A 12,479-nucleotide genomic window follows, 5' to 3' on the forward strand; every position below is an offset into this window, starting at 1 on the left:
GATCATTACAAACAGGAATGGGCTAGGTGGCCAAATAAGCGAGCCCGACCCATATTTCAATACTATTTTTAATTTGAAAGAGTGATGCAATACAAGATTAAACCACTTAATGTAATGATTTTTTTCCCATCAATTAAACACACATCTTCGTATGAAAATGAATTTTTTCTACTATTTTTCTAGTTCTTACATATAAAAATCTTAATTATTAAACTACAATTATATAATTCATGTACTTAGACCTAAAATATTCAAAATTAAGATAACTTATCAGAAAAAAATGAATCCAATTTCTTTTTTACGGATATAACAATTTTTTTATCTTTAACCTAAGCAAATGAATCCTATAAGCAAAAATCTACAATGTTATAAATGAATCCCATGAACACAAATTTGTAGACAACACTTTACGATCACAACTCACCAAAAGCATTCAGCGAGATCAATAAAGTAATATTCAAAGAAGATAAAAGAGTCTAAACTCACAATGGCAACCCTCTATTCTATCTCTCACAATGGCAATGCAACCCTATAATCTTTCGTCTTTTGAAGTCACAATGCAATTGTGTGTTAAAGGTGGATTTTTTTTGTGTTGAATGAGAGAGAGAGAGAGAGGGAGAAAAAGAGAGAGAGGGAGGTTAAGGTTAACATAAATGTTTTTTAACACATAATTTGGGACAAATACTCGACATAAGGGTAGTTTTGTCATTTCACTATATAATAAGGGTAAAAGTGTAAATACCTCTATCATATCTCTTATTTTATCATCTCACTCTCCGTCTCTCCCTCAAATCACCATCCCCAATCCCATCCCTCCAGCCTCCGCCCTTTTCTTCCCCCACCAGCCTAGACTATTTGTCTTCCCACCCCTCCATCCTCGTCTCACACACTCTCTCTCTCTCTCTCTCTCTCTCTCTCTCTCTCTCTCTCTCTCTTATGTCGTCCTCACTCTCTTCTTCCATCTTCACTATCTCTCTCTCTTCTCACCAAAATCTCCACTAGTTCATCGAAGACCACTGTTTCTCTTAGGACATCTCTCTCTCTCTCTCTCACTCTATATATATATATATATATATATATATATATATCTTGTTTCTCTCCATCATCACCAGTCACTACTAAAACCCATATATGTCACCAACCACACTCTACTCTGCCATTTCTCTTTCTATCCTACCTCATTACCCCCATCGTCATCCTGACCACCACAATTGTCCCCATGGTTCATCCATTATCACCAGCCACAACCATCTCGTCATCCTTCCCACTATTCTTGTCGACCTTCGTGACAGTTCTAAGTTATAGAGAGGGACTTAACAATGAGTGACACACATATAGAAATGCATAGAAGATCGGGGGAGAGAGAGAGAGAAAAAAAAAGAATATCGTTTAAATATACAACTGTGTCGTATATTTATCTGGATTTTTGTGTGCAAGTAACATATATGTAAGGCTAATTCACTATATGACTTTTTTTAAAAAAAAAAAAATCAACCCAACAATGTTTTTAGCAAAATCAACCAAAAGTACTTTCTATTTTTCTTTGTATTTTTAATGGGCTAGCCTGAAGCCCGATTGGTTTGCCCAACCCATAAAAATAGTAGGCTGATGGGCTATGACAAGAAGGTAGATTTACATCTTTTCAATTTTTTTGCAAACCAACCCAAGCTAAAATACATGTCCGAGGGACCGACTCTGTGAGTTTGACCCATTTGTCAGCCCTAATTCTTAGGCAACTATTTTATCTAATAGATTTGTCTATTAACTCACAATCAGTTTCACATATGATGTTTCTGAAACAACAATGGGGAGCCAGATCTACAAAGTTCACGAGGGCTTTTTCTTTGACCAAAGTTGCTTCCTTTCATCCTTTTTCCTTCCAAGTCACAATCGCTATTAAGGCTCCTTCTTCATGAATTATTGTATCCAGAACCCCTGAATCATTCAAAAGATAGGTTTACATCACTATCGACTTTCAGCTTGGTCGGACAAGGAGGAAGATTCGATTTGATATGATTTCCATTCTTGATCGCTCCCTTGTTCTTCTTTCTGCTTTGTGTTTCTAGGTTATGATCATCCCAATTTTTGGCGACTCGAAGTTGATCACACAATTGATAACATTATTGATGGAGATTTAAATTGGTATGTCTATATTCTCGAAATTCTTTTAATTTCTCACTATCCATATGATTTTCGTGATAATTCCATTAAATCTCATTATTCATTGCAAATTATTGTACCTAAACCCCAAAATAGTTCAAAAGGTATGTTGAAATAATTATTGACTTTCAAATTTGTTAGAGAAGGAAGACCCTATTTGACATGATTTATGTTGTTGATCGTTCCTCGATTCTTTAACATGCTTTGTGTTCCTCGATGGTTTATGCCAAGAAGGTAGATTTACATCTTTTCATTTTTTTTGCAGACCAATCCAAGCTAAAATACAGGTCTGATGGACCAACTCCGTGAATCATACCCATTTTGTCAGCCCTAACACATAGGAGGCTATTTTATCTAATAGATTTGTCTATTAACTCACAATTAGTTTCAAAGACGATGTTTCTGAAACAACAGTGATGAGCCAGATCTATAGAGTTCACGAAGGTTTTTGCTTTAAATAATGTTGCTTCCTTTAATCCTTTTTCCTTCCAAGTCGCAAAAAGCTCGGTCTTCATTGCAAATCATTGTAACCAAACCCCAAAATCGTTCAAAAGATAGGTTAACGTAATTATCGACTTTCAGCTTAGTCGGACAAGGAGGAAGGTTTGATTTGATACGATTTCTATTGTTGATCGTTCCCTTATTATTCTCCCTGCTTTTTGTTTCTAGGCTATGATCATCCTAATTTTTGGCGACTTTGAAGTTGTTCACATGATTGATAACATTATTGATGGAGATTTAAATTGGTATGTCTTTATTCTCAAAATTCTTTTAATTTCTCATTATCCATATGATTTTCGTGATAATTGTCATTAAATCTCATTATTCATTGCAAATTATTGCACCCAAACCCCAAAAGCGTTCAAAAGACATGTTAAAATCATTACTAACTTTCAAATTTGTTAGATAAGGAAGACTTAATTTGACATGATTCATGTTGTTGGTAATTAACGACATTGTCGTAACAAACCTAGCTCATAATAGAGTATGCCTTGTCTTTAACCTTCTTGGTAAGGTACTCCAACGCAATTCGAGCAACTTCTTGGTTAACTGCTTTCCAATGGAAGAAAGTAAGTTGCGAAGTGAAAATCAACTCATCATCAATCACACCTGATCTATATGCAGGTACATGGATTGATCCCAAGTTGCGAGAAAGAAACTCAGGATGTTTCATGTTTGACTTCAGAGTAAATTGTATCAAATTATTTTTAAACATCATTGCAAAAAAACAACATAACACAACCATTTCCATTAGACCATTACATTAGATACCACTCTAACAACAAAAATATTCAAATTGATAAAACATCTGTAACAACAAATACATTCATAACTTGAACATTAAATGTTCAAGTTATGAATGTCTTTGTTGTTATAGAGGTTTTATCATTTTGAATATTTTTGTTGTTAGAGTGGTATCTAATGTAATGGTCTAATATAGATGGTTGTGTTATGTTGTTTTTTTGCAGCAATGTTTAAAAATAATTTGATACAATTTGCTCTGAAGGCAAACATGAAACATCATGAGTTTCTTTCTCGTAACTTGGGATCAATCCAGGCACCAACGTATAGATCAAGTGTGATGGTGGATGGGTTGATTTTCACTTCGCAACTTACTTTCTTCCATCGAAAAGTAGCTTACCAAGAATTTGCTCGAATTGCGCTGGAGTTCCTTACCAAGAAGGTTAAAGACGAGACATACTCTATTATGAGCGAAGTTTGTTACGACAATGTCGTTACTTAAGGGACAGGGAATAATTTCATTTGTAGATGCTAAGTTGCTAGACATAGTGTTAGATTTAAAATCATAAACCTCTATTGAAACTTAATGTTATTGTATCAATTAACATTTATTTTAACCTTAACCTAGCTCTCTCTCTCTCTCTCCCCCCCCCCCCCCTCCCCCCCTCCCTTAAATCTTCATCCCCAATACCACCCCTCTGGCCTCCACCCTCCACTATCCGTCTTCCCACCCCACCATCCTCTTCTCACACTCTTGTTCTCTCTCTCCGTTCATCTTCACTATTACTCTCTTTCATCTCACCAAAACCGCCATTAGTTCAGTGACGATCACTATTTCTCTTATGATCTCTCTCTCCGTCATCACTAGTCACAGCCAAACCCATATTTGTCACCAGTCACACTCTAATCTGGCTTTTCTCTTTCTATCCTACCCCCTCCCCCCATCGTCGTCCTGACCACCACCATTGTCCCCGTGGTTTGTCCACTATTCACCAGCCACAACAATTTCATCATCCTTGCCACCATTCTTGTCGACCTTCACGACGGTCAGAAGGTATAGAGAATGACACAACAATGAGTGACATAGAGAGAGAGTTGCATAGAAGATCCGAGGAGAGGAATAGAAAATATCTCGTTTAAATATACAGTTGTATCGTATATCTGTCTGGATTTTTGTGTGCAAATAACATGTAAGGTTAATTCACTGTATGCCTTTTTTTAGCAAAGTCAACCAAAACTACTTTCTATTTTTCATATTATTTTTAATGGGCTAGCCTGAAGCCCGATTGGTTTGCCCAACCCACTAAAATAATAGGCTAATGGTTTATGCCAAGAATGTAGATTTACATCGTTTCATTTTTTTTGCAAACCAACCCAAGCTAAAATACAGGTCGAATGGACCGACTTGGTGAGTCAGACCCATTTTATCAGCCCAAGTTCCTATGAAGCTATTTTATCTAATAGATTTGTCAATTAACTCACAACCAATTTCAAAGACGATGTCTCTGAAACAACAGTGAGGAGCCAAATCTATAGATTTCACGAGGAAGCTATTTTATCCAGACCTATTTTGTTGGCCCTAGTTCATAGGAAGCTATTTTATCTAATAGATTTGTTTATTAACTCACAATTAGTTTCAAAGACGATGTTTTTGAAACAACATTGAGGAGCCAGATCCACAGAGTTAACAAAGGTTTTTGCTTCGATCAATGTTGCTTCCGTTCATCCTTTTTCCTTCCAAGTCGCAAAAAGCTTGTCCTTCATTGCGAATTATTGTAACCAAACCCTAAAATCGTTCAAAAGATAGGTTAACGTCATTATCGACTTTCAGTTTGGTCGGACAAGGAGGAAGGTTCGATTTGATATGATTTCTATTGTTGATCGCTCCCTTGTTATTCTCACTGCTTTGTGTTTCTAGGCTATGACATCCTAGGTTTTGGCGACTTTCAAGTTTTTCACACAATTGATAACATTATTGAAGGAGATTTAAATTGGTATGTCTTTATTCTCAAAATTCTTTTAATTTCACACTATCCATATGATTTTCATGATAATTGTCATTAAATATCATTATTCATTGCAAATTATTGTATGTAAACCCCAAAACCGTTCAAAAGATGTGTTAAAATCATTACCGACTTTCAAATTTGTTAGAGAAGGAGGACTCAATTTGACATGATTTATGTTGTTGATCGTTCCCCTATTCTTGTTCATGCGTTGTGTTTCTAGGCTCTGATCATCCCAGTTCTTGGTGGTTCTTAAGTTGTTCACACGATTGATAACATGACTTATAGTGATTTGAATTAGTATGTATTTATTCCCAAAATTGTTTTTATTTCTAGATATCAATAAGATGTATCTGTGATAAGTATAACCAAGACTATCTTTATCATATGTATGTTCTACCATATTAATTTTTTTTTTTGGTGGTGGCCGGGGTTTGAACCCCGGACCTTGCATATTTTATTTATTGTCCATACCAATTGTTCTACCATATTAATGATCCTTGAAAAATGAGAAATACATATTCAATCATATAAATCAATCCAAGTCCTTGGAGAACAAGAAAAGATTATTTGACCCTCATAAAATTTTCAATGTGGATCAAATTAATCTTTTATTAAAATTAAAATATCTTTAAAATTATCCTAAAAATGACAAACTTAAAGATGTAGGGCTTGGAGTTGTTGTGATGGAAGAGACATTGAAGTATATACGGTCGCAAAAGACATTAATCATGGAAAAAGAAGAAATACATTTTAAATCCTTATTAGCTTCTAACTGATCTAACTTTAAGATAGAAATTACAAAGATCAGTCATGATAGGATTAATACATAATTTAATTCATCAAATCTTTTTAAAGTATCAAACAAAAGATTTAACAAAAATATAATATCTTTATCTGGACCATCAAACATGCCCTAAAATTCTTAAAATCAAACATAAACTTGACATGATGTCTAAATTTGTCCATGTAATTCTTATGAAGGGGTAAATATGGATATGTACTCATAAGAAATGTATGAAAAAAATGGGCATTGGGAAAGGTAAAAAAGACTCTTTATATTCCATTCCCAGAAAATCATATTAACGCAAACTGAAATGCTTGTTTGTGCTTGTACTTTTGCTTGTACAACTGAAACGGCATTGTGATTCACAAAAAACCCTAAAATCCAAAGATTACTTCATTTTCTTTCTCATCAATGACTTCTTCATCTTCTGCTTCGCTGAATCGAGCTTCAGTTTCACCTGAACTTCCTCCACAGCTCCCCCCTGCTCGTAAGTCATCAATGTTTTCTGGGTTTGTCTCAAAATTTGATTTTTTGTTCATTTTCTGTTTGATATGAAATTGGGTCTGTTACAGTTTTTGGTTTTTTAAGTTAAATTCAAGATAACCTTCTTGTATTGTTTTTATGAATAAAATGAAATTGACAAAAAAATTGTTTTTCTGTTTTTTAGTTTTAGCTATGATTCTTTGAATGTTTTTGTAGTTATAATGGTATTAGTTTGATGAAGTGGTTTTGTTATAGGTTTTAATGGAAATTTTGTTGATTTAATGATAAATGATCAGGCTAGGAATATTTCGCTGTTATAGTGTTTTTTTCTAACTATGAATATTTTTGTTGTTATCATGATAAATTTTCAAGCAGTGAATAATTTTGTTGCTATAGTGGTTTTTTCAAGCTATGATTATTTTTGTTGTTATAGTGGTATTAGTATGGTAAAATGGTTTAGTTATAGGGTTTTATGGAAAATTTTGTTGTTATAATGATAAATGTTCAAATTATGAATGTCTTTGCTGTTGTAGAGGTGTTATGATCAATCTGAATATTTTTGTTGTTAAAGTGGTATCTAATGTAATGGTCTAATGGAAATGGTTGTGATATGTTTTTTTTTTTTTTTTTTGCAGCAATGTTTAAAAATAATTTGATACAATTTGCTTTGAAGTCAAACATGAAACATCCTGAGTTTTTTTCGCGCAACGAGGGATCAATCCAGGCACCTGCGTATAGATCAAGTGTGATGGTGGATGGGTTGGTTTTCACTTCGCAACTTACTTTCTTCCATCGAAAAGCTGCTGACCAAGAAGTTGCTCGATTTGCGCTGGAGTACCTTACCAAGAAGGTTAAAGACCAGGCATACTCTATTATGAGCGAGGTTTGTTACGACAATGTCGTTAATTATCAATTTCAGTAGGTGAATATTCTATTATGATTGCAATGTTATCGATAGCAGATTGCGATAAATATTGGTTTTTTCGAATACCACTATGCTATAGTGCCATATAGCTGCTATTTGACAAAACTTTTTACTGAACAGCGTATCACAGAACAATAGTGGTTTGTTTAAATTCCCCTATGCTATAGTGCCGCTATAAGCGCCATTTGACAGCACTGTATGATTGTTATGTTTGTTGTTCTGTGATGACTTTTCAAAGTTTACATGTGGTTGACAAAGTACAAACTAACTTGTGTCGTTGTGTAATTAGAAGAATTTGTTTTCATTTTTTTGCGCATGTCTTTTATCCCTCTTTAGATGCAGGTTTTCTTCATTCTTTATAATGAAATTTCTCAATATATCAAGAAAAAAACATTGTTGGAAGAGCTGACATGTTTTTACTAATATGTTAGCCGTAGTTATTGTTTGCCAGGACGGACCTTCTGTTTTAATGGATTATATGCAAGATTTTTTTTTTTTTTTTGCCTGTTATGTTTTTGTTGGATATATGCCTCGCTCTTGTGACAACATTAAATTACATCCTTTTGATGAGTCTTTAATTTACTGGAATGAAGGAATAACAGATAATATAAAATGTTTTGATGCAAAAATTTATAGTTTTGCTGAAAAGAAGTATGTTTATAAGCATTATATTTTGTTGCCCATGGTACCAGAGTTTCCATTACTGTTATCAATATCTTATGCTTTCGTAAATAAGTGATGGCTGCTGGTGAAATAACACTTCTGAGTGATGGTTTAAGTTAAATTTATTGTCTGTTTCAATTTGGCATGGTCTTGTATTATCATTCAATACTATTTTTATTTTTTTTTAAGAATCTTATGAGACTTCTTGTATGCTTTATATTTCAGGCAGTTACATTTTGCAAGACCGTGTTGAATGAGTATGCTTCAAAGCTGAATATACAACTACCTACATATAATTCTGTGGAGTACAAAGAGGCGATTCCATATTTTGTATGTACTTTAGATTTGAATGGTACAAGATACACTGGACATGCAGCTAGAAGAAAAAAAGATGCAGTGGAATTAGCAGCTCGTGCCGCTATTCTTTCAATCCTCGGTATCCTTTCGACTCCTTTACTGCAAAATTATAATACTATTATTAGATTTAAAGGTAGGTATTGCAGTTTTTTTACTAATCAAATATCAAATGCAGGTAACTCTAACTCAGGGGTTCTGCTTGCTCAGATAATCAAGACAAAAGCTAAACTCTTTGATTCCACCAAACCAAAGGCCTTGCAACCTACATGCGATAGTGTACTTGTCTTACCCGAGGAATCTTCTGAACGTTCCTCTTTGCTTCTTCAGCTATTTGGAGCTAAAGACAAGGACAAGGATGTTGCTGATCCTGTCGGTAATGATAATACCTTGCAACCTACCAGGGATAGTGTAATTGTCTCACCCATAGGAAATTCTTCACATTCTGGTGGGCAAATTCAGCTACTCGATGATAAAGACAAGGAAACAGATGTTGCTGATCCTGTGGGTAATGATAATACCTTGCAACCTACTCGGGATAGTGTAATTGTCTCACCCATGGGAAATTCTGCACATTCTGGTGGGCATCTTCAGCTACTGGATGATAAAGAGAAAAACAAGGACGTTGCTGATCCTGTGGGTAATGATAATACCTTGCAACCTACTCGGGATAGTGTAATGGTCTCACCCATGGGAAATTCTGCACATTCTGGTGGGCATCTTCAGCTACTGGGTGATAAAGACAAGGACAAGGGTGTTGCTGATCCTGTGGGTAATGATAATACTTTGCAACCTACTCGTGATAGTGTAATTGTCTCACCCATGAAAAATTCTGCACATTCCGGTGGGGATCTTCAGCTATTGGGTGCTAAAGACAAGGTGGTTACTGATCCTATGGGTAATGATAATATTAATGAGATTCAAATGGCATGTCCTGAGTCTGGCCCAATTATTTCCACATCTCAACAGCCTGAGATGCAAACACATGAATCAACACCTGAAGCTGCAAAGTCTTCAAATGAGCCTGAGCAACCAAGTGCTGCACTTCCTATGGATACTGGTGTGAGTGTAAAAAGGCGTCGAAGGCTAAAATACAAGGCTAATAAGAAGGCACGGATGGAAGCTGAGTAAGTATCTATTTCCTATATTTCATCTTGTCATATTATCCGGTGTTTCTTTTGCTTCCTCTGTGATTTTGTAACTTTCCTGCAAACAGAACAAAACTATTTTGCTTTTTGCGTGCATATTTCCCATGTCTGTCCATAATGCTTGAAGTTCACATTGTCCATATGAATCTTATTGCTTTGTCTTTGTTCAATTTCTGCTGACTTAATAAGTACCAAGTATTAGTCTGTATACTTCTTTCGTAGAAAAGTTAATCATCTATTAATCTGTTTGGGATTATCCATGCATGCTTCATTAGAGTAACTTGAGTATTGGCGCACAGAAGCTTGTGTCTGGATAAACCAGTAAAACAAAGTTTGTGTTAATATTATGTATTGAAGGGCAATGTCCAACACATATTTTAGTGGTTGTATAATGGGTTCTGAGTGACTTAAGATAGCTGCTATGTTTGTTTGTGTCGATGTTAATCTTGGTTTTTTTGCCCGTGGATGCGTGCCTTATGATTAATTGATGTTCGGTTGTGAAAATTTGCAGGTTAAAAGCTTTGAATGATAGTTCATGTGTGGCACAGTAACAACGTGCGAAGTGTGGTGGAAAGCTTTGAATGATAGTTCTTATATGTTGTTAAAAATGTAGTGTTAAATTTCTTGTTCAGTGACCGAAAAAACTTAGTATGTGTTTGGTGTTTCAATGTGTAACAGTTTGAATGTTGGATCTTAGGCTATGTTGTAACAAGTTTATTTTCAAGTTTTTCCTAGTTGTGGTGAATTGATGTTTGTGTTCCTGCTTATTGTTGTTAAAGTGCAGCTGAAAAGTTTAATATTGTGAGAAGAGTTGAGCAAACTCATACATATATGGCCAATACTAATTTAAGTATGATAAGCTGTTTTTCATCTTTACCATATATTGTTTTCTAAACAATATAGCCAACTGATTCTGTAAAGAAAATAAATTTTAAGTGACTTAACAAAACCATCACAACTTGAACTGTTGTATATATAGCATGAATCTATCATTGTATGCTTGTATTTAGAGTGCTAAATCTATGTTTTGATATAGATAGATGAATAAATAGAGACGGTTGCTATGAAATATAGTATGAAAGCTGCAGTATTAGTGGGATCCAAATTCCGTGCTGCCGAGAGTCTACACAGTTACGGCTACATGTCATAACGGATCTCAACCATAGATTCGTGATCGGATGATTAAGATTTCAAACACAACTTCACATGATAAAATATCTTAGCCACCGATTTGAGATTGGAGGGCCTAAATCAGCTACGGTGTCCTGCTGTAAGTTCGGAAAATCCAATTCCGTATTAGTGTGTGGCTAGTGTCATTCAAACCAGTCTCATAAAAAGCATTTTCTCTAGCTTTTTATTTAAGATTTAACATTTAAGCAAAATCTGTAGCAAAAATGAAAAAAAAAATCAAAGTAACAACTAAAATTTTGTTTGCAAATCACGATGACAATTTAGTTTTGGTGAAATTTTGAATGTTGTTTTTGTAAAATTAGATGATCCACCGTAATTTTGTCAAACTCGTCAAATCCAAACAAACTAACACAAGAAACCAATTCTTATTCTTATTAAAATCAAAACCAACCACCCCTACAGTAACTGCTGCATCCAAAAACCAATGAAGAAATAACAGAGTCGAGTACACAATCTTACCTGACATTGGAACACAACAAACATATCAAAAGTGCATGAAAAATAATTGTTGTTTTGCATGAGCCAAAGATTGTAACTAACCACATGACAAATGAGATGCCTAGACTTATTCACGTCTTTCTCCCTAAAGAAAGCACCATGGTCCATGATGAATGTCATGTTAAGTTCTGGCATTATGTAAAACCAAAATGGTTCTCATTAGAATAAATAAATATGATAACATAACTTTTGAGATAAAGCAAGTGAAGAAAATACTTTAGTAAACTGTCCTATAGTTAATTTTATAGTGCATTTTTAATTTTATAGTGCATTTACAAATGAGATGCCTAAACTGTTCTATCAAGCAATTAAAACTTTATTCTTCAGTTTTGGTTACTAAAATAGAGAAACAGTTGACACTTGTTTTATGGTGCATTTTTTGGTACGAAGTTATACTACCAATTAAAGATGATTGCTTGATAGACACGTCAAAATTGTTCACTTGAGTGAAAATAGTCGGTTAGGAGTTACGACTTGATCAGATTTTACGCAAAATACAATCGATCGGAAGTTACAACCCGATTAAGAGTAAAATTAAGGTGTCTATTCGGTGTTTAGGCCTTGGGCTGGACCTGACTCCACTCAGTAGGATTTCAATGTAACTCCTAAAAGTCGAGGATCTAAGACAAAAAAATGATATTCTATAAAATTTTCATAAATGCTTATGGGTAGAGAGGAATTTCTTTCTTTCTTTAATATCTCCTCTAAAGCATCTCACAAGAGAATATCCATTTCCATATATGCATTTCTAACATTGAAGCTACATGTATATATGTGTGTGAGATATATGCTAGAAACAATTCATTATTTATATATAGTATAATCTTATTATTAATATAAAGTCTAATATTAAACTACTTAAAGAACCAGCTGTCAATTTTTGAAGATGTCCACATAATGTTTTGATAGAATTTGGAATATAAGGCAAATTCTGCAATCTTGCTCTTAATGTCAGATCTGGTTTAATTTTTTTCCCTCATAATTTTCATCAAATTTGCTATAAACTAATCATGTTGATATCT

The 12,479-nt window shown here is 34.3% G+C and overlaps 1 protein-coding gene and 2 long non-coding RNA genes across 3 annotated transcripts; 2 read left to right on the plus strand and 1 right to left on the minus strand.

Moving 5' to 3' along the window:
• The first annotated feature begins 1,801 nt into the window (after positions 1–1,801).
• On the plus strand, positions 1,802–3,384 carry LOC146923870 (uncharacterized). Its single transcript, XR_015009918.1, has 3 exons — positions 1,802–2,142; positions 2,426–2,604; positions 2,830–3,384. It is a non-coding gene; the product is annotated as an uncharacterized LOC146923870 (long non-coding RNA).
• A 3,108-nt stretch (positions 3,385–6,492) lies between these two features.
• LOC146923871 (uncharacterized) lies at positions 6,493–10,576 on the plus strand. The gene is made up of 5 exons (XM_085708962.1): positions 6,493–6,682; positions 7,314–7,561; positions 8,492–8,702; positions 8,799–9,747; positions 10,280–10,576. Exons 1-5 carry the CDS (start codon positions 6,607–6,609, stop codon positions 10,317–10,319), a joined length of 1,524 nt encoding a protein of 507 aa, XP_085565088.1. The 5' UTR covers positions 6,493–6,606; the 3' UTR covers positions 10,320–10,576.
• A 132-nt stretch (positions 10,577–10,708) lies between these two features.
• LOC146923872 (uncharacterized) lies at positions 10,709–11,664 on the minus strand. Its single transcript, XR_015009917.1, has 2 exons — positions 11,419–11,664; positions 10,709–11,036 (listed from the first exon to the last, which is right to left on the minus strand). It is a non-coding gene; the product is annotated as an uncharacterized LOC146923872 (long non-coding RNA).
• Positions 11,665–12,479: the final 815 nt, after the last annotated feature.

This window comes from Medicago sativa, chromosome 5, assembly GCF_051527215.1.
Source record: "Medicago sativa cultivar Bolivia chromosome 5, Bolivia_mono, whole genome shotgun sequence".
Lineage (NCBI taxonomy): Eukaryota > Viridiplantae > Streptophyta > Magnoliopsida > Fabales > Fabaceae > Medicago > Medicago sativa.

Coding starts and splice junctions, on each gene's coding strand:
- LOC146923871 (XM_085708962.1), top strand. CDS start 6,607: ATGACTTCTTCATCTTCTGCTTCGCTGAATCGAGCTTCAGTTTCACCT. Junction 6,683..7,313: donor TCCACAGCTCCCCCCTGCTC/GTAAGTCATCAA, acceptor TTTTTTTTGCAG/CAATGTTTAAAAATAATTTG. Junction 7,562..8,491: donor CATACTCTATTATGAGCGAG/GTTTGTTACGAC, acceptor TTTATATTTCAG/GCAGTTACATTTTGCAAGAC.